The sequence below is a fragment of the Necator americanus genome, chromosome V, assembly GCF_031761385.1.
Source record: "Necator americanus strain Aroian chromosome V, whole genome shotgun sequence".
Lineage (NCBI taxonomy): Eukaryota > Metazoa > Nematoda > Chromadorea > Rhabditida > Ancylostomatidae > Necator > Necator americanus.
Window position 1 is genome coordinate 37,781,548 of NC_087375.1, and position 21,930 is coordinate 37,803,477.

Sequence of the window (21,930 nt, forward strand, 5' to 3'; positions counted from 1 at the left end):
CGCGCAGCAGTTTATGTGGTAAAATTGTCCATTGATTCTTTTTACGCTCAAGGAGAACCCATTTCTGCGGTAAACTTGGACAAATGCAGTCTGGACGGATTACTGGCTTCTAAATACTGTTTACTCGATGGCGGTAAGTATGATAACGTCTTCAAACACTGCCCACACATGTCCACGTTCGTTCACACTGTTTTAGCTATATTACGTCGACTGGTTCCCATATATGTTTTCATCGTGCATCAGCTCAGGACAACTGTACTTTTTATCTCGTGTAGGAAGTTTTCCAGTTTCATGTCAATATCTAATGATCCCTGTGCATATTTTTTGCATTCTTGCTATTATTCTTGTTTACCATAATGCTCACAGTGTAGTTTTGTTAAATGTCTTGCCTAACAATTCCAGCAGTGATACCAAAATCCGTCAACTATTCCTCTGAAAAAATTTTCCAGTGGACAAAATGAGAGCTATCATTATTTTTCTTTTCTTCTCATTCGCAAAAGGATCCAACATTGATGAAACTAATGAGCTAGCAGACATTTTCGACGATCCGGAGATCAAAGATTTCTTAAAGGTATGTGGAAGCATTGGAAACATTCTTCTCGGCGATGAAGGAATAAGCTTTGACAACAACAGAAAAAGGAAGGAAGTAGGGAGAAAATGCATCTCCTTTTCTCCTTTTCTCAAGCGATAGAAGTCTTCGAAACATTTGCGCAATTATGTTCTCTTTCTCTTTTTTCTGAAAGCTCCTAATATCTCTGAAGGATCTGTAGAAAAATTAATTCGTCGCGCTAGGGAAGAATAGCCGTTACGCCTCAATTCCCAACAACAGTGCATAAACATTAATCGCACATGGTTGCACAGGCAGGAATTCTGCTCACAAAGGTGCAAATGCACTAGATACAGTGAATTATGGCGTTACGCCTTGTGAAAAACACTATATTGAACGTTTGTCCTATTGTACAACAAAGTAGGAAAGCATACATTATCAGAATCGCCACGAGAATCCCCAGAAAGAAATCCGGATCCGCAAATAGAGGAGTAGCCCTCCCTACAAAACCTTGCTGTGATCTGGATGCAATCGCAGACCTTGAAGCTTCTCAGCGGATGGGTTGCTATGGATAAGATTGGTGGATGGAATTGCAGATGGATTGTGTGAAGGTGCATCCCGAGACGGATCTGCACTTACGGCAAAAATTATCCAGACAAACGCATTGCGTCTCGGCAATTTCCCAATTGGCTAGGTGAAGAAATAGAAAAAGTTGGTACCTACTATTTTTTAAACTGACAAAAGCACACACGGCCAAGCAGGAAAAAAATGTTTCAAGGACAAATCGGGAGAAAATGATCGGAGAGAACAAATCTGTTGTATGATGGGCAGGCATATGGACTAATATAGAAAATACAGCTGCGAAAATGAGCAGGTGTGTACACGCCGTAAAAACAGGATATCATGTCAAAGGACAAAGAAAGGGATGGATTTATGAAGTTAGGGGCACGTTTATTTATCTATTTTCCTATTAATTTCCTCACTTATAAGTACACCTAAATCCGTCTATTCGTTCATTTTAATATTTTAACGATTAATCGAAAAGAGTAGAAATAGAAAGCAGGCAAATTAGTGATAATATATGTTCGGTGCGAGCGAATATAAATGTAAGTACCTTTTCTACAGAGAACCTTGACCAGAATTATCACTCATCTTATTATAACTTCCTTTTTATAACTATTTTATTTGTTCTAACTATTACTTAGTATTTTATAGCTTTCTCAGCTCTCTTTCTATATGATTATTAACAATTAAGGATGCGGCGTGCAATGCCGCCTCCGATAATTTTGATGTGCGAAAACAAACAAACAAAACGACTCCATTATTCATCAGAAATCTTACTGGAGAAAATTTACTTGATACATCATTTTGTGATACGATATATTTAGTAGGGTCAATACGACATGAAGTCAGGAACCGTTGCGTAAGTGGCGCGGTGGAGAAAGCGGTTGGGATCGAGGTGGGACCATCGCGGCGCAGAATGGAATAGCAAGGGTCCTTTCTCGATCTTGTTCGCTGCGGCGCACCGTTTCGAGCGCAGCTGCTTACACAACTGCACCATGATTCATGCCGTTTTGACCCTACTATATCTCTTTATGTAATATGTTACAGTATCTAATATTATTCATTTTGCCGAACAGACTCCACAGCAGTCCGCTTGCACCACCTTTTCCGACGCTTGTTCGCACATAGTTTCTTTTTTTTAATTTCTAGTAATTTTTAATACTGTAATAGTGAAAAACGATCCAACGCCTACTTACTTCTCAAGATGAGTAATGCATATTAAGCCCCTGAACAAAGATAGAAAAGCAAAAAAAAACTACTACTTTTAAAAAGAGGGGAAGAAAAAAAGGGAAGAGGGCGGGTGTAGCGCAGTCGGTAAGAGGTTCCGCTGTCTGCACGATCAATCTGAGGTTCGAATCCTCCCTAGTGCTCACCAAGCTTTTCATTCGCACGGAATACATAAATTGGTACCAGACTTGTCTAGGAGGATAAAAATACTGACTTCGAACACTGGCTAACTCCCGCACAGTCGTTTTGACCCTACTACATCTCTTTATGTAATATAGGCCAGTTACACGCACATAAATCTCAAACGATTCTGAATTCGAATGGCAGTGATGGCCCATCCCAAGCGGATTGATCAACGCCAAACACTACCATTTATCCTTTAAAACAAGCAGCAATCATTCCAGGACCTCTCTGCTGGAAACTTACTTTTCTCTGGCTTACAACGCGCTCTTCAAGAACCACACGTCACTGATAAAGTAGAGATCTCTACGGAATGTGAGAAGGATCTAACCATACTCTTGAATGGCATAAGAACAGCACCCACCAGAATAGCAGGCGATGACTGCGAGGGAAATGCGACCAGAGAGATCGATAAGGAGCTGATTATTCCTGGTACGAAACAATGCAGTTCATTTTTTCAATTTTAGTGCTTTTTCATTTCAATTTTAGTGCTAACACTTCACCTTAATTTCTAAGGTGAAGTGTTAGCACTAAAATTTTTTTTAGTGCTAACACTTCACCTTAGAAATTAACTTTTTCAACTCTCATTGGTTAGTTCTGCATTTCGTTCATGCCGAGTTCCCATTCAGTAATGGATTCAAGTGCGAAACTTGGTTCTGGAGTTCTCCGCGGTCATCTCACATTCTTCGGCTCATATGAAGAATGCAAAGCAGTTGATTATGTGGATAAGGACTCAAATCGCCGAATCAGAGGCGGATACTACCGGTATTATTTATATTGTTATATAGTCATTATTGTATTATACCAGTCTGAACTTTCTGTAGTGTTTGTTTCGCTCGCTTCACTAATCAACAAAAATAATATTGCCTTTTTCTGTGAAATTAGACTTGTGTGTCTCTGACAATCTTCCTTCATATTTTTATTATAAATAAAAGCGAAACATTTCGTAGTCTTTTTTCTAAACGCGTCACTTCTACATTTGGGGAACATTCAAACTTCAGCTTCAAACACTCCTTACCAATATATTATAGACGAAATTTAAAAGTATCACTCGAAATATGGGTTTTTCTGTGGTTTCCCCCCAAACAGTTATCAAACAATGATGTTTTGGCATAAAATGACGTGAAAGACATTATCCTGCTGATAAGGATAACATTCTTCGTCAGATCATGTAAACTGTTCGCTACTATTTAAGCAGCCGTTTGCATGTATTTTTCACTTTTTGAGGAAGGCATGCTATCAACTTGAGGCAAATGGAGAAGGAAATAGAAACGCGGGGGAGTCATAAAGTCATAAAGTTGAAAAGCAACACAGCTATGAAACGGCTGCAACCATTTACCTTTTGCGACATGCACACAAAGTTATTGCGCACTGTTTCGACGCCGCGGAACCTGTCGAACCTCCTTCTATAGGTATCTGTCGCCGGTGGACCCGTCGCACCCCCCTTTTCGAATTTTGTGACACACAGACACACAGACACACACACGTGACAGAATAAGCCCGTTATTATATATTATATATCATCATGATGATTATTATATAATATATAGTATTACATAGTATTATACACTCGAGTCAAAACGACATGAAGCACGGTGCAGTTGCGTTAGCGGCTGCGCTAGAGGCGACACCGTGGAGATGGTGGTTGGAATCGATGGTGGAACCGTCGAGAACTGCAGGGATGGCTAACAAGTGTTCCCCATGGATCCAACTGCATCGTTCTCCATGTCGTTTTTACCTTACTATATCTTTTTTAACGTGCAAATGCACTAGACCTATAACCACTCAAATTTCTTGTCCTCATTGTGTCCTTGTCCAGCTAAATGATTAATTATATCTCTTTAAACATAATCGCAACCAGATCTTGACAAATCGAGGACAAGGAAATAATGCAAGACCTATCGCTAATGTCCACCATCTTATATGAAAGGAAAAAATTTCTCAAATATTTGTTTTTAGCCTCAGATTTTATCTCCCAGTTCGCAACAGAACTGTCGACACCAGTTGGGATGTGTGCCTGGCGGCATCTTGTTCTGGAGGGGATTTGCTTTCAGCGTTTAAGACACGTAAGTATGGATATAGGAAGCAAAATACCGTACAGAAACTAATCTTTGCAGATCCAAGAATTGGAAAATATGTAGTTACTGTAACAGGTGGATACGACAAAGTCCCCAAATACGTCGCGACATCGTACATTGTTGGGTGAGGAAAGAAAGACGAATAAGTCGTGAATTAGTTCAAGTGATAACTGAAGTACTAATCAATACAGATCAATAATGATGACGATAATCGTAATGTGTATGGTAACGGGCGCTGTTGATTACTATCAAACGAATGTACATGTCCTAAAAAACAAAGGTGAGAAATTGTTTACACTGGGATGTAGTAAAAAAAAAGTGTGGGTGCAAATTTCAGGTGCATGGCATGAGCTTCTGATGTGCTTTTCCTTGTACCAGAACGTGCGAGAAGTGTTCTCCATAAGTTCGTCCAAAAAGGTCGTTCCATTCAAATTGTTCTCAAAGATGAAGTTTTTACAATCTCGTGAAATTCGAAAATCTTTCTCATGTTGCAGCATGAGGTATTCGACTTTCCATAGTCACCCTCAAATCCGGTAAGGACACGAGAAATCACGCGCAGCAGCTGAGCTTGATGCGCCTAATTCATCGCACGCCGAAGAATAGCGGGTATAGTACAGTCAAAACGACATGGAACACAATGCAGTTGCGTAAGCGGTTGCGAAGCGGTGCGGTGGAGCATAGCGGTTAGAATCGAATGAGGACCCCTGCTACCACCGTTCATTGCTGCAGTTCGCGATGGTCCCCCCTCGATTCCAGTCGCTATCTCCGCCGCTTCGAGCGCAACCGCTTACGCAACTCCACCGTGCTTCATGTCGTCTTGACCAGACTATTCCTGCCTGAGCCCAGAGAAAAGGCAGAGAGTACGCGCGCGGTGAGAAGAGTGGAAGCATTCGCCGTTTGCAGGCAAGGTTATCACGTACGCACAACACTCAGCTTTGCTCAATTGACCTCAGTTATACAACATATGAAGTCAATATCCAAGAATAATACTGTAGATGTTGAGATGGTTAACTCAAATGGATATTGTCTCCTCCCACAGTTGTAGGTTATAGGACTGAAAACAATAGGGATAGGTTAGGTAGCAGTTTCATGGCTTATTTATTTTTATTTTTTTTGCTAACGTTCATTGAGTCCATCTCTTTAAAGTACTAATTCAAACCTACTGTGTAGATTAGTCGTTCCTTCTGGGCGTTTCCATCGTTTCGTCGGAGTCTTAGTTCTTCCTTAGAGCCATAAACATCGACCATTTACAGATCCACAATCCTTTAGAGCTCGTAGAGAAGCAGCAACAGAGCAGCTTTATCCGGCATTTCTTCTGGAATACTAAAAACAAGCTCACTCGTCAAAAACAGTCAAGATTTTCAACGCAGAATAATTGGAAGCAATACTATTCGGATAAGGTGTGGGAAGAAAAAATCCAATGGAAAGACAAGACCCGATCCATGATGCAGTATAAGTGGAAAAATTCGAAGCGATACTGGTTCTACCTTCTGGCAATGCTGCAAACATATTGTGTGGCACTACTGTTTACCTCCAGACCCAGGAACCCAGGAATCACATCGCGCGGACTTCAACTGTAGATCTGATAGCATCGTAATCAAAAGTGGCGAGAAGTCGCAGTTTTAACTGTATTTTAGCTTTACTGACAGCTGACCGTAACTCTAAGACTTGGTAAGGATAGAAGATAATTCCGTAAGACTGGAAAAACTAACTGTTTTGGACAGAATGGCATGTTGTGCGCGCTGAACGTATGCGCTACTATACGTCTTCGGTTGGGACAGGTTGAAGAGAAGAGAAGGTATATGTATAACAGAGAAAATAACTGTGTTGGGATAGATGCATTGTATTAGCCCGATTTAACACTTCCAGGGACGACTGAAGAATGCTACAGTCGGGTCAAATCTACAGGTCTTGTGGCGCAATTGCGTAGGCTGTTTCGCTCGAAGTTGGTACAATGGGACCCCTCTTTTCTCCGCAGTTCGATCAGAGCTAGCGATGGTTCCACCGCGAATGCAATCGCCGTTGCAACTGCACTACAAGACAGGTCGTTCCGATCAGACTGACTGTAATTCTCTTTACATTTCAGCCAGGACAAATCGCTACGTTGAACTGTATTCGTGCACTTTCCATATTATGGATTATGGTTGGTCATTCATTTATAGTACTGGTAATTACAGTGGGTGAGTTTTTGCACTGTTAGCAACATAACTGAGGTCTGACAAGTCTTATTTCCTCTAGAAAAACCTGGTAGATTTGCTTTTTAGATAATCCACTCGATCTCTTTGAGGCCGGTACCACCTATTACGGTCAGATATTCACCAACTCATACCTGGCTGTCGACTCATTTTTCTTCATAGGCGGCATACTTGTGGCATTCCTCAAATTTAAGGTGAATTTTGTCTATTCGTTATGATCATGCTTAATTCTTCATGTTCAGGATATAAGGAGAAATCCGTCAGCGCTTTCCTTACATTCATGGCTAATGTTCTATGTGCACAGGATTCTCCGGTTCGGACTTCTAAGATATCTCTATATTTGTTGCAATTGAATTTTTTTTTTTGGCTTTAAATACAGCAATAGTTTGCAATTTAATGCAGACGAATTCAATCTCAATGTTGAAAACTTTAATTGAAATATAGATTTAAGATTATCACCTGCATACTACATACTAATTCTTTTCTATGGGTTTATTTACACATCATGGTTGTATGACATGCCTGCGTTCCTCGGGCCAGGTTTTTCCGGCGGTCCTTGCAGAGAAAATTGGTGGATTAACTTCCTTTATCTCAACAATTTTATCGACCATCATAATATGGTAAGATCATTTTATCACGACCTCACCGCATTTGTAGATTTTAAGAATTAAAATGTATCGAGGTCTCAATACGGAGCGAGAGTGTGTAAAACTGATAAAAGGAGCATTTTCAATACTTTCTACACTTCGTTGACCGATATTTGATTTGTATGTACAGAAGAATGAATCAATGAAAGAACGACGCCAAGGATGAACACTTCCTTGGATATAGACTCAATGATTTCCATCGAAAAAGCATCTACAATGTGCTCAAACGATGGTAGAAAGTTTTCAAAATCTATGAAAAAGCACTTAGAAACATTATGAATAAAAGCTATCACTTTTCCAGAAAATTTATTTTACCTAAACGGACTGAGAAATATAGTGGAGAACTTATTTGTCTCTTTGACTGCGCGTGATTATCTGATCGAATATTTTCTTTTATAAAAGGGATAAGGTTGTCACCTTCCGTTCTTGAGAAGCACTGGTTGTTGTTGTTCACGTCTTTCCTACAAACTCATTTGTAAAACAATTCAGCAAACACTGAACTATGTAAACAGCATCCATTTTCTGCGACACAACATTTTCGCCCACGTAAGACATGGAAACTTTCCATGAATGACGTCATGTAGCCGTTTTAGAAGCATTTTAAAACTTTGTTTCAGTGTTTTCCGGTGTCTTGGTACTTGGCAACGGACCTACAGATTTACATATTTTCACCACTGCTCATCCTACCATTCGCTTTATTCGGAACTGGTATTGGCGTTGCTGTAGCTATCATTCTTCTCTTGATATCTACTGGTATGATTCACTTATTTCATCACAATGATACTGTGACCGATTTTGGCAGAAAACAAAAAAAAACGAGAGGTGTAAGAATAAAATACCAACTTGTACAGTACACGCTGAACGGGTTTACCAAGATGACAATGACATGTCCACTCCAGTGCACTCTTCTTCTCTGCTAGACAAACATTCTGCCATTCTGTCCTTCTCTAATCGATACCAGAAATGGTTGGACGAATTAGACGGCGGCTTTACATAAATACATGCAAACGGACAGGAATACAAAGCTCCTAGTCTTGGACCTACAAATGTTATCCATACGCAATAAACAGTCAATTTCAAGAAGTAATGCAAAAAAAAAACGTGCTGTTCCCGTTGATCCTTTAACACCCACCACAAAAAGAAGAAGATTCTTAGATTCGAGGGAAAAAGTGAGAGAAAATCACCAGGGAAACCTGCATATGACTGTGAAATTTTGAAAATTGGAAAAAGTTGAGAAAAAGACCAAAGAAATGAGAAGAATGGTGCCCAATCGCTCCAATCGAATACACGTAGATCAAATCCTACCCGGCTGTGGTCTACCTGATTACAATGTTCCTGTCGCTACTTTTTAGGAAGCAGTCGCAAATTGAAATTATAGTATTGTGAAAACGACATGAAGCACGGTGCAATTGCCTGGGCGGCGCGGCAGAGCTAATCCAGGTGGGACCTTCGCGAGCTACAGTGGAGCTTGGCGGTTATGATCGAGGGAAGATTCTTGCTAGCAACCATTCTTCGCTGCAGTTCGCGGTGGTCTCACCTGGACTCCAACGCTAGCTCTGCTTTGAGCGCACCCGGTTCCGCAACTGCGCCGTGCTTCATGTCGTTTTGACAGTACTAAATGTAGAATGTCCGAGACTACAGTATCAGGTAAGATACATTAAAAGATAGACTACATCCTATTCATTTTAGACGGAAAAGTGAATATCGATTAGAATGAATGGTACGCGCACACCTTTCTATGTTGAAGGAACAGTAGACCTTTCACGTTCACACGACCTACACGATTAGCACATTATAAATTTACCACAAAATCTAGTAATAAATCTTACCTATTTTCTTTATGCTTCATTCCTTACCTTTAGGCCTAAATATATTTCAAATATTCTACTTCTATCTCCCTCCTTCAAACTATCAAGGTGGTCCAAAAGATCCACGAATGCGAGATAATGAGTAAGTCATCTAAATTAAATATACTGCAGAATATTATATGATAAAAGGAAACCGAATTTCCCTGAAGCGCTATGTGGTGAACTGATAGAGATCATTTCAGCGCTTATGATTTCTGGATCTATCAAATGCCGTACATAAGATGTCAAACGTTCATCATTGGCATGCTTGTGGGATACTTTCTTGAAAAGAAGAAAACTATTCGAATTCGGAGAGTGAGTTCTAGGAGCACTGCCACCGCTTTGTCTCCGGTTGGCTTCGGTCATCATTTCTTTTACTAGGAAGTTTTCATGACTTGATTTTGTAGATCCGTTCTCCTTTCCGTTTTTACTTTTGTAGATCCGTTCCCTCCATTTCAGAGTATAAACCTAGTAATGTGGTTAGTTGCGCTCATATCAATGAGTATCGCACTGTTTGGGTTGAAAGACTGGGCGAGCGGTCATCAATGGGCTTTGTTCCCCAGAGCAATGTATTCAGCTTTCGCGCGCCCATTATGGGCCTTTGGCTTATCATGGATAGTCATCGCTTGCTACTATGGATACGGAGGTACGCTTAGAGAATTCTCATTACAGTCCTTTTTTCAACATAAATTTTTTCTTCTTCTTTTTTTCAACATAAATTTTCAAAAAAAAAAAACCCCAGTCTATTTCCAATTGGTTTAACAATCGTGCACTTTTCTGACTTCGTCTCGATGAATAAATCTCACAGTTTACTCGATTTCTTAGTAAGATACTATATTTTCGGATGTATTCATGCTCGATAGATCTGTAATTTGGTGGCTAGGAAGACGTTAAATAACTGTCTTTAATACCTCTTCATCCACCTTAAAATAAAAAAAAACGTAGGAACCAGTACTTAGGAAAACTCAAACAGAGAGGAATTAAGTGGATAAATAAAACGAACGGCAATTCCATGTTTGTGCCGTAGTCATTCTCCCAAATGACTTGGTTATCGAATTCACTCGGTTCTCTTCATTCTTTGCATTCTCTGCATTGAGCGCCTATACTTACATCGTTTTCAAACTTTCCCAGAAATCAATTTTTTTTTTTGGATTTAGCTACTTATTGCCAGCGTTCAAATCATTTGGGATCAAAGTTTCCGAATTACTCTTGAGGGTAAATCAGATTTACCATCCATATAATTAGGGAAAATCTGAAATCAAAATTTCTTGAACAGTATTTTTTTGTGCTAAAAGGAAACTTTTTGAGAAGACAATTAAAATGGGCTGAAGGAAATTTTCAAATTATATACGTTTTTCAGTCCTGAGTATCCGACATGTTCTCGCAGAAAAAAAATGTGTTCTAGAGGAAAATTCTTTCAGGTCTCATAAGTACTTTAATGTCTTTGCCGATCTGGGTGCCGCTTTCTCGGCTGTCTTTCTGTGCTTATCTTGTACATATATTAGTTATTGGCATTCTATTTGGCATTGATCATGGAGCTGTACACTTCTCAGGAATATCGAATGCGGTAGGTTACCAATTCTACATTTAATTGTGCTTGAGTACTGCTGCAATTATTAGTTAGAATGTAAGTCACAAATGCAAAGTTCATTTTTGGGAATAGTATACTTCATTAAGGAGTAATAAGACTAGCAAGCATCTGAAGAGTCCTAATTCATCATAATTATCCGAAGAGTTCGAACTTCTGAAAGATTTCCACAAAACCAAACCTTCAAACGAAAGAAGTTGTGACCTAAATTAAGCCCAATACGCATTGGAACAGGGCCCTCCTTCTTTTTTTAACTAGCTGTTCTACGCTCCCAACTTCCAATTCTCAACTAAACCCTTCTGGATGTTTCTCTAGCAGGATACATGTTTGTAACATGTAGCCAAATTAAATGTCATCCTTCGTTTTTGAAAAAAAAAACCTCCCATTGGCGAAACTATGGTTCTTGGAACCACGCCACTAGTCGGTTCCTTCTCAAAAACAAAGGATGCCACTCTTCACTCTCTACGCTATTCGCAGCCAATATCGCAAAATTGCGATCACTTTTCTTCAGTTTCACTGGAGAATCCCCTAAAATTAAACCCAGATCTCAACCAATGAAAATTTATTTCAGACATGACATCAATGTTTTCGGAATGTAGTTCCTCCTGAAATCGTAAAATCTCGTGGGGTTGTGTGAGCTAGATATCGGCTGATAAACATACGACAACGAATTATTTGCAGTTGATTCGGACTTGTCTTCCCGTCGCCATACTCACCTTTGCTGTAGCCGTGTTTTGGAGCTGTACATTTGAGCTCCCGTTTGCAAAGGTAGTTCGCTCTCCAGGAACGTCAATGAACGTAATTAACTCATAAATTTTAGTTAGAAATGAAACTCCTCGCTGGAAAACGTACAGCCTCTGCCAAGGACAAAAAGGTTGCTCACATAAACGGCACGATCGATATAGTGAAGACGAAAATATAAATAGAATACTATATTGTTTAAACTTTCCTAAATATAAACTAATATTACAAATGCATTTTCTATAGCAAGTTAGACACGTAATCGGGCGCAATATGCAAACATATATACATGAAATACACTACACGTAAGATAAACAACGATGCAAATGAAAAGAACATCTACCGCTAATGTATGTTGTACTTGACACATGCCTGCTACCCGCAAAAACTATCACAGAAAGAGAACAGGAACTAGGAGATAACCTAAGGAAATACACTACATTTACAATCGGTTCTGAAGGATTCAATCCTATGTATCTTGGTGAAGATTAAAACTACTTCTAAAAAGCTGGGAGAGTGGAAAGAGCTTGAAACTTTTTCACTTTAAAGGAAAAGTCCAACGCACCTTACTAACAATTCCTGCTTAAGATTAAATTAGATGAAACTCGACTAATTCAAACTTTAGTATGAGATCCCTTCCAAACTTATCTTTGACCAAAAGTTCCAACAACCCACAGTGAAGTAAGATCTTCGAACGCTGCAAAACCAGAGCTAGAAATCACTTCACAAAAAATATGATCAGGATCTCTAATTTTCTGTACGCAGGCGTTTCTTCTAGCAAGAAAAAAGTTTCAGCCATTCTATCGATAGCTATTAGAGCGATTAAGGCCGCGAGCTGGCACAAATTTCAACACAAAATGGAACACTACTTGTACGCATTTTGTGCTCACAAATCTTTCTTCTCTAAAGTCATGATGTCTGGCCAATGCAAACTTGGTTGGCTGCGGTAGATTAGACCGCTTTGGTTCTCAGATTCAGGAGCAGTCAAAGTATTCTTTTCAGTGTCACATGCCAGCTTTACATCCACGTAATTTGTGTCCATCTGCATCGTACGCAAAACTCGGAGTGCGATCTGAATAAGAATGAACCACAGACTTCAACTTTGAATATAACTAAACAAATATTTTAACGAAATAAACCAAACATACCAACTCGACTGCCATTCGGCGATGAAACGATCGCGGAAAGAAGCGAACATGATATTGACAATCGGCGTTTTCAATAGCACGAAGGATCTTGTCGCGGATCTGATATTACAAATTACACTCTAATCCGAAACAACATCAGTAGATCGATGAATCTCACCTCGTTGAATTTTTCCGCCGACAGCAAATCAGGCAGCATATTAGTGATCACAACTTGGAATGAAGAGTCCATGGAAAACAGGGGGTGAGGGAAGCAAGCAACCTCATCTCGTTCGCGAGCATCGCACAAATATGACTTAGTCGTCTGTAGAAACATATGAGTTCATCAAAATTTTGCATTTCGTACGAAGTCGTGCATCATTGTCACACCTTGTAATATGGAATATAGTAGCGTGGTCCCGGCGAATCTGAATCAGGTCGGAACCAATGGATATCGGGAATAATCTCGCTGGTTGATGGGCAAACAAGATCTGCGCGCAGTGGTGCACGATCAAGAATGCCGCGGCTGTACGCGGCGTTCAAACTCTGCAACTTGGAAAAGGAGTTTAAAAAGGTTATACATAAGCATTTATGGTTACCTGATGAAAAGGTGGTAGAATATAGTCGATGCGAAGATGTTCAGCGACAGGAGCAAGGATGGCCCTTAGTTCTGTTCCACTCAGATCAGCCCTCTTCACACCTCGTCGACTTATTGAATGCGATGTGTCAGCCACTACATTTGGTTCTCGTTCCTTAACCAAGTCAGTGTCAACGCAAGTATCATTACTATCAAGACTAGTATCATTACTAGATAGTAGAGACCATTACTATTCACTAATATCAAAACTTCCAATGCAAGGTAATTCAATTTAATGTAAAACTGGTTCTACATCATTCTTACCTCCATTCTACGCAGTAATTCATGTTCACCCCACCGTATTACCGCCTCCAGAAGTTCTACTTCAGTTGCCTGAAAAAGGCTGTTACACGTGATACCTGACAATTAACGAACAAGCTAAAACAAACTGGGTGAAATTGTCATCAACAACACTAGTTAGAAAAATGGTCCATGGGAATAACATTACTGGTAATCGACAAAATAAATCCAATCATCAATAAATTTGCATTTTGACGATATTTTGCGGTTTCAAACTTCAACTTTTTCGTCAAAGAACGCCTTCAAGAACACGGTACCTCCAATGACAACTACAGATGGTCATTTCGATAAAAGCGTTTCATCACCCCCGTCATCGATGAAGACACCAGAGATCACGCGGTCGGTCGTAGTAGAGACTGGAAGATGCCTTCTTGCCTCTGTTCTCATGTTCCGCTGATTCAGTAATCTCATTTTTGCCGGTTGTGGCTTAAATGGTCTTTCCCTGCTTTCCCACAGCCTCTCAGTTTGATTTAAGTCCGATGATTGGCGCAGCCAGTCCATCTTGGTCAACACCCTGACAAAACCAGTCTTGTATTGAGTGCGAAGCATACTTGGGATGACTGTGCTGGTGGTAGAAAAAAGACTTTGCCCACGTTCAAACACTCTTGGAGATGTCGATGCAGAGACCACTAGCCTTACTAATTGCTACAAATGATTCGGTAGATTTGCTTAAATTCGCAAAAGCTGCAAGTCAGAAGTCGCAGAACATACAATTCCGCATACTTTTGGCACATGTCTTAATATTCAGAATATTTCAATGACTACTGGCACTTTTTCAGCTTCATCAATTATCTAAACGTGTAAAATAAGTCGTATTTCATACTTCTGTGATGAAAATGAAACGCTTAGCAACCATACTTTTTGTTGAAGTATTTTAATGAGGTTGTATCTGGTCAGTTAACACAAAACAGCTCGAATGAAACGAACTTAATTCGGAAAACTACACAGATAAAGGCTTTCCGGAAACAGAGACATACCTGAGTGAACTGACTTTGAGCACATTTAACCAAGCTTTCCAAAGAAATGTCAAACAAACAATGTGTAGAAGCGATTTGAGCGAATTCAGACTCCAGAAAGCTGTAATACATTTCGATAACTTTCGACAACATCAAGAATTGAGTCACAGTTGCCCTTCTGAATCGAGTTCTGCTCTGCATATGCGTGGGATGACACTGGGTTTATGAAGACCAAAGTTTTCCATGTTCAAAATTCGGAACGAAAGTTCGAAGGTGATCGATTTATTAGCGCGCCGGAACTGCGAGCACGTTCTGACTAAATTCTGCTTACGATTCGACGAGAGTCTGTGCAAAACATGAGATCGGTAAGCTCTGATCTGCCTTTTATTTCGCCAGCAGTGTGTGTACGTCAACCAAAACAGGAATTTCTCTCAAAAATGACCACGCAGACCACTCTTCTGGCATAGCAACCACCAGTATAAGATTGCCCGCTTTCTTTTCTCTCACTATCTTCGAAATGAAAAGAAAACTGTAGTGTCACTGAAGATCTCCTCTACTAAATGAGGCTAGTATCGGCAGCATTTTAAAACAAATCTTTGGACAATTATCCACTTCTCTGCAATGTATCCATAAACCGCAAAACAACTGCCTTCACATTCAGTTTGCAACTTTTCATGACGACCTTTGGAAAATTGGAAGTTCTATCGTGGATACACCAAAAGTAAACCTCCCATAGCTCTGAGGTCAAACGTTAATGGATAAGGCAGCGCAGAGCACAATTCCATATACTTCAAGAAAAACCGTTGAAAATGCTCCCGTGAAGTTAGTGCAACAATCCTAGGATGCACAATCATCCTACATTTGCAGAACAAAGCCAGTGGACTACGATACAGAACAAGAGAACGGAACAAGTAAAACACTTCAACTTCTACCTTTGTGCACGTTGAGCAACATACTGAGATCCTCCGTCAGTGGCCCAACTGAGAATTGATACACAACTTTCTGGGCAAAGAGCGGAAACGATCAAGTCTTCACAGACTAAATATGATAATGTATGTCAAGCTCATAAATTTGATGGGTTCTTCCTACAAATTAAAGATGAATTACGTTGTACGAGTCTCTCAAGGATGAAAAACTTCGCTATATGGATTAGTTGAATTGCGTAGTAAAGGGGAGAATGTGGAGCATGACCAGCCACTATGGCACGAGCTTCCGATAACGAAGATTGCGACAACGCCGTATCCGGGACCTGAACGGATAAAGAATTGAATTACCAACATTTCCATGACGTGGTAGATTTTGTATAAAAGCCAGCGTTTAACGAAACTGATTGTGTCTTTCCACGAATAGATAGGGGCAGGGGTGTAGTTCACGACTATGGGCGTGATCACGCTCAATTTGGCCTACAAAAGATACCTACAATTATTCAGAAAAAGGCGTGAGGAACAGCTAGTTCGCATCCGCGCACACTACGATGCAACTTGTTGGAAGCGGGCAATTCTGTGTCTCCAACGTCGGCAATCGAAGTAATATCACTCGAGTAAGGAGTAGAAGCTGGCCAACATGTACAGTAGCAAACACAACAATTGAACGTGATCATATTCGTGAACCACACCACTAAACCTATGTATCCACCTAGAGATCCCAGATCGTCAATTTCGTTACGCGCCACCTTTGAACAGCAAAAGACACCAACGGAAAGCCAATCGAAATTCCTGCGGCAACAGTTACAAGAGTGTCAGAACGCGAGTTTAATGAAATAAACAATAAAATAAAATACATATGCCGTTATTTAGATTTTGAAAGGGAAACGTACCAATGAGAAATCAAGTTCGTCCGTGTACAGAAAATGAATGAGAACTGGAGCAAAGCCGCGAGGAAGTAGAGCTTCATCTAATACAATATCACGTGTGTCCCTCACATGTTTGAGAAGTCCCCGAAAAACTTCGCTTCGCGAAGATAATATTGATGAATCACAACGAATACTGTAATCGGGAACACAGACTGAAAAGAGTTAAAGTATTTGACAGTAAGCGTGGTAATTTTCAACTCCAAATTCATGCCCACAAACCTTTTGCAAGCTTTTCATTATGAGAGTTCGGAGAAGTTAGTATAATGGTAAGATCTCCATCCTTCAAGGCCATCTTCTCAGCATTTCGTAAGTCGACAGCCAAATCTCTGTGGCACTTCATCCATTTACGAATAGATTGCAGAGTATCAGCATTGCCATTCCAGTCTCCAGTATACACGTAATGAATGAACATGCTGTAATTTGCTTGTAGTAGTTAATAAGTGTGTAGTAGATAGATGTCCTGAAAAACTGGGATGAAAATGTACCACATGTCATGATGAGTGAAATGTTTTCCGTAAGGAAATGATAAATGAAATTCGCGAAAATCTTGTTCACATAACAGTTGTTGGACGAGATCACAGCGGGCGATTGCGACACGTCTATGAATGGGATAAGTGTGATCCTGAAGTTGGAAGAAAAATATGCGCGTAGCATAAAACAACAAAAGAAAAAGAACTCATTACACCAATAATTAATGCAAAGTCCTTCGAGTCACTTGAAGAAAGCTGCTCTTCGATGCTTAAAAATGAAGGCCGAGCAGAATCAGCGGAACTTTTCAACAAGAAAAGAATTCGCGATGTTTCCAACTCCTGGAAACAGCAGAAATAAAAACAGATGAACTCCTATTTTTAAAGTTGAAAACCAACCAAAACTGAAACGGTTGTTTTCAACAGTTGTAGACGTAAATATGCAAAGCTGAGATGTAAAGTTTTTTTTTTCTTTTTGGAAGTTCCAAAATCAAGTTGTTACTTCTAAATATGGATGTACTAAGACTTTGTCATCGCCTTCAATAATTGTCTGAACCAGTTAAAGAACCACAAAATAATCGTGTTAGAGTTGTGAGTTAACGAAATTTTCTATCTGCCGACCGTTCGAATAACTTACAGGGCAAAGACAACTAACAAACTGTTCTAGGAATAAAGAACAATGATCCTTTAACTTTCCAACCGAATTCAGGGGGCAAACTATTTGGTTGTTAATCATGTCGTAGAGATTAGTAACTCTTTTATTGCTTTCATCTAAAATAAAAATGCAGTCTGTATACTAAGATAAAGTTCACAAACCCTGCACAAAGTTTCGATGTCGTGAAGAGGCCACGTGGATATCAGGTCACGGAACGATTTCACCTTGTCGCGGTTGCCATTTTTACGCTTAAAAAATCAAGAAAAATCAAGATATTCCCTTCAAGAGAAAATATGAACATTTAGTTTCCATCGGATGAAAATAAATGTTCTGCTCTTTTACAACACATCGAGTGAATATGAAGGAGGAGAATACTGCCAGTTACAAGTAGGGAGCACTCACTATTTCAGACAAAAAAATGTTCCTAAAAATCCTGGTGGGATTGAATGATAAGAACACACATCAGCGCCATAGTCGTTATTAAAGTTGTTTCCCATTAGCTGGTTTAGAAGCAGCATATCACAAATCTGGGGTTGTACTGATTTCAGGTGGAGTATCCGTATACAGGGTCGTAGATTATGGAAACCGGGGTGGTTCCGCTCATCTCTTCCTGAATCACTTCAAGCAGCCGGACCCTGAATGCTGTTTTGTACGATGCCTTCTATTGCAGCGCGCCATTCTTGCACGGATAGCGTCCCTTATTGCCTATCGGGGCAGTCCGAATTGATCTTCGACGAATCGCAAGGCGGAGGCGGTGCAAGGGGTGGAGCGTTGCAATAGATGGCGTCGTACAAAACAGCATTGTGGAGGCCGCTGATTGCAGTGATGCAGGGAGATATGAGCTGAGCCATCCCCTCTCCATAATCTACGACCTCGTATAGCGATATTCTATCTGAAATCCGCACCACCAGATTCGTGGTATGTTTCCTTTTAATTCGTATAAATGGTTCTGATGCTCAACCAACAAAAACGTGGTTGGAAAGAACAATACTTCACATGAAAATCAATGAGGTGGAAAGAGACGTGAGATCCTGACAATTGATGTCATGACAAAACAACTCAAACTTAACTCCATAGGGCCGAATCTTTCGAATGCTTCAAAAATTTTGTATTTCAGAATTTTAGGTGAAGAAGTGAGAAGCAACCAATCATCTGCAACCGTTATCGATTCGGGATACAAGTCTCACAACTATTGTATTTACATCAATCCCATGAAGGGCTCAAAGACGCTTTCACATACCTAACACTACCGCGACGCGTTCACATCGCCTCTTGGAGTATTTCTGCCCTATACAAGTCGCTTGTGCGTTTTGATCGCCCTCCAATCATTAGGGAAATACAACGATGGCAGTTATAATTGAAACCAGCTTGGAGACTTAACTTCTACACCAGTGATAAAGCGTTTTGTGGTTGTTTTCTGCTAAAAAAAAAAACTCGATTGTTAATCGTACCGCCCTGTTTCTGATCAGTCTGTCAGGTTTGCCATCCACTATTTATGTTGTGTAGCCGGGTCGAAAAGACCTGAAGCTCAGCGAAGAGAGAAGCAAGTGGATGAGCTCGAAGCGAGGCTATGGAATGAGCGTTTGGAATCGAGGTAGGACCATCGCTAGCTCCACCCATCGCAGTGTGAGTCTCACTGTTTCGTACTTTCATAATGATCCCTACAAATTATTTCCTGAATCCTACCGATGGGTGGAAAGAACCCAACATCGAAAATTCCCCCGAATGCTGCCAACAAGCAAGACGTCGTAGACAACCTTGAGCAATGAATCACTACGCAAATCGTCTCAGTCTTTCTTATTCACAATATAGCGCAACACGGTAAGACCTTTTTCACAAAAACGCTCAAAAAAGCAGAAAAAACGTCCTTTGAATTCTAGAAAATTAACTGTACTAACGAGAGAAATATCCAAATGTTTTGATATAACCACATCATATTGGAATCATTACCTTTTTATCTTGAAGTAACAAATAAAACCCAAAATCCATTAGATTTCAATTTTTCCTATAATTTACTTCATTTTATTTTTAATTTGTTGCGCACTATTTCAGTATTCACGTGTTTTTGCAGCATACCTTCCCATCATTTTCGTACATTACACTTCTTGTGTGTATCTACCAAGATCCTGGTCCTCTCTCAATACAAAGTTTTCGAGTCGATACCTGCTTCAATTTTTACTTAGGAAGAGAACTTGTCAAACCTGTTATGTGGAGTATAGTATCTTCAATAACATATTGACATTTTTTCCCATTTTGATAAATGGGACATTCATTTTGAGTGAAGTATTCACTTTTTCAAGCCTCACAAGTAGAGATTGGATGTTTCGGCTTCCAGTAATTAAAACATACGCTGGCTGGATTCATTTTTATGCTGTCGTTTGAACAACGCTTAGATTGCAAGAAGTAGAACAAAAAACAAACTTTTTGATAACTCTTTTTTCTATAAGCAACAGTTGCATTAGTTGAATTCATTCAATTTAAACACACCGGCATTTACTATGAAAACGGCCAAAATCACAAAAATAAATGCAAGTTCTAACAACAACATGCTACGAATAGCGAGTTCACATGTGCGATTAATAATTGTAACCTGGCTTAAGCTTTTTAGGTTGTACTGTACAAGGTCCCAGCTTTTAAAGTACGTATTACGGAATCGAGAGAAAGGTAAACCCAGTTAAATTCTCTTACCTTGAATGAAAATTTGGACAATTGTTTGGAAGAAGACTGAGCAAGGGATGCTAGTCTGCTCCTTGTCCTTGGCGTCCTTTGCTCAGCAGTTGGCTTGAGGAGATCTAAATCAGCCGATGAACGACTCTTCGCCCGGAGAGAGGACGAGCCTCCACCCATCAAGTAGAATTATCCAGCTAAAAAATTCTCATGTAAAAATACATGTTTGTGTGGAAAATGAACAGACAAACGAGAAATGTATAACAAATGTGCGGGAAGAAAAAAAAACTTCTTTAGTAAGATAAGATACTGTTTCCAAAAGAGAAGCAGTAATAGGATTAAACAAAAACTAGCTGCTTGTCTGCCCATTTTTCAACATTCAAAGGCACCTAAATATCGTTAATGTCTTATTTGTATATCTTACGTGTTTAGATTTTAAAAAAATCCGTTCATTTTCAGAAAATAAACAAATAAAAAGTAAATATTTCTAAATATTCATAAAAAAATACTTCTTACAAGTTGAACGGATGAGAGAAGTTATATAAAATCATGTCCAGGAGCATCAGTTACGTTACGTAATCAGCTATGCTTATCGGGTTTCGTTGCATTACTTAGACAAACAAGAAGATTCAATCGAGTAGAAGATGATTCGTAACTAAGAGATAACAGTTACAATAGGACAGATGAACTTAGCATTAGCTCGGGACCCATTAAAGTTGCTGCACCAGCTTCTAATTACCGCAAAAGTATGATGAAGGGTTTTTTATTGGAGAAAAAAAGAAACTCGCGACTGTACCCAGAGCGCTATCAGCAACTTCGCATTGAAAATCTAGAATTTCGAACTTGGACTCAAGGTAGGCACTACATCGCACGCAATTTTTTCCTATAACATCTTAGTTCCGGAGCTAGATGTCCAAGCGATTGCAAAGCATAACAGCTATAGATGCACTCTTTTCACTTGTAGCACAATCGTGTACTATTCGAAATTTTGGTAACGACAGAAAAATATATGAAATCATAGAGAGCTTGAATGCTTGCCATTGATCGGTACTATTCTGCAACCACCAACGAGGAGTTCAAATCAGAATCCTTTGAAATTAATGAACGTAAGTGCGGCCCGTAAGTAGTAAACAACTTGTGGGTGGGGGGGTAGCCGATGTATCAAGTCAGTGTTTTTATCCTCGCACACAAGCATAGCGTGAATTTGCCGGCGCCGTAGAGGGAGGAAATGCTTGGTCGTCTATTTTTATCGACCACGTAGTAGCTGCGGAACTTCTTACTACTGCGCTGCACATGCTCCATAGAGATTTAATGCTAACAAGTTACAAGTCGAAAATCACCGAGATCCGAGATGGTTCGGAGCGGCCAAGAACCTGTTCAAGTAAATTAGATGTGTATAAGATCTTTAGAACAAAGAACGATACGTGAATACATAAGGATGGCTCTTAAATCTCACAATTGGGAGACACTCAGTTTTTCCCTTATTTCTGGAAGTATACTAAATAACTAAATCAGTCGGAAGCCGAAAACCTAAGCAATAGTCTTAGAGGATCTATGGGATGTAAGCTAAAGTTACTAAGAGAAAAAAGTGAGATCGAGCGTCCAGGAATAAGGGCCCCACTGAACGCCTCCCCCAGCTACATTTTCCTCCAAGACGT

General features: G+C 39.8%; 3 protein-coding genes across 4 annotated transcripts; 2 read left to right on the forward strand and 1 right to left on the reverse strand.

Annotated features, from left to right (window-relative positions):
- Positions 1-457: 457 nt before the first annotated feature.
- RB195_016389 (uncharacterized protein) lies at positions 458-8,435 on the forward strand (the record flags this gene model as incomplete). Of its 2 annotated transcripts, XM_064207531.1 has the most annotated exons (13): positions 458-571; positions 2,743-2,950; positions 3,148-3,283; positions 4,478-4,584; positions 4,636-4,720; positions 4,788-4,876; positions 4,934-5,013; positions 6,683-6,776; positions 6,861-6,985; positions 7,034-7,104; positions 7,243-7,411; positions 8,056-8,191; positions 8,290-8,435. In XM_064207531.1, the coding sequence occupies 13 exons, from the start codon at positions 458-460 to the stop codon at positions 8,433-8,435; spliced, it is 1,560 nt and encodes a 519-aa protein (XP_064063412.1). The 2 variants fall into 2 exon arrangements, with proteins under 2 accessions (XP_064063412.1, XP_064063413.1); XM_064207532.1 differs by lacking the exons at positions 458-571; positions 2,743-2,950 and having other exon boundaries at positions 3,150-3,283.
- A 628-nt stretch (positions 8,436-9,063) lies between these two features.
- RB195_016390 (uncharacterized protein) lies at positions 9,064-11,795 on the forward strand (the record flags this gene model as incomplete). The annotated part of the gene is made up of 7 exons (XM_064207533.1): positions 9,064-9,085; positions 9,301-9,388; positions 9,489-9,600; positions 9,745-9,931; positions 10,707-10,852; positions 11,555-11,641; positions 11,694-11,795. The coding sequence occupies 7 exons, from the start codon at positions 9,064-9,066 to the stop codon at positions 11,793-11,795; spliced, it is 744 nt and encodes a 247-aa protein (XP_064063414.1).
- A 705-nt stretch (positions 11,796-12,500) lies between these two features.
- RB195_016391 (uncharacterized protein) lies at positions 12,501-20,452 on the reverse strand (the record flags this gene model as incomplete). The annotated part of the gene is made up of 15 exons (XM_013450958.2): positions 12,501-12,686; positions 12,763-12,861; positions 12,920-13,063; positions 13,129-13,284; positions 13,338-13,490; positions 13,640-13,708; positions 14,653-14,752; positions 15,564-15,669; positions 15,739-15,880; positions 16,448-16,635; positions 16,703-16,896; positions 16,969-17,105; positions 17,167-17,292; positions 17,767-17,853; positions 20,294-20,452. The coding sequence occupies 15 exons, from the start codon at positions 20,450-20,452 to the stop codon at positions 12,501-12,503; spliced, it is 2,046 nt and encodes a 681-aa protein (XP_013306412.2).
- Positions 20,453-21,930: the final 1,478 nt, after the last annotated feature.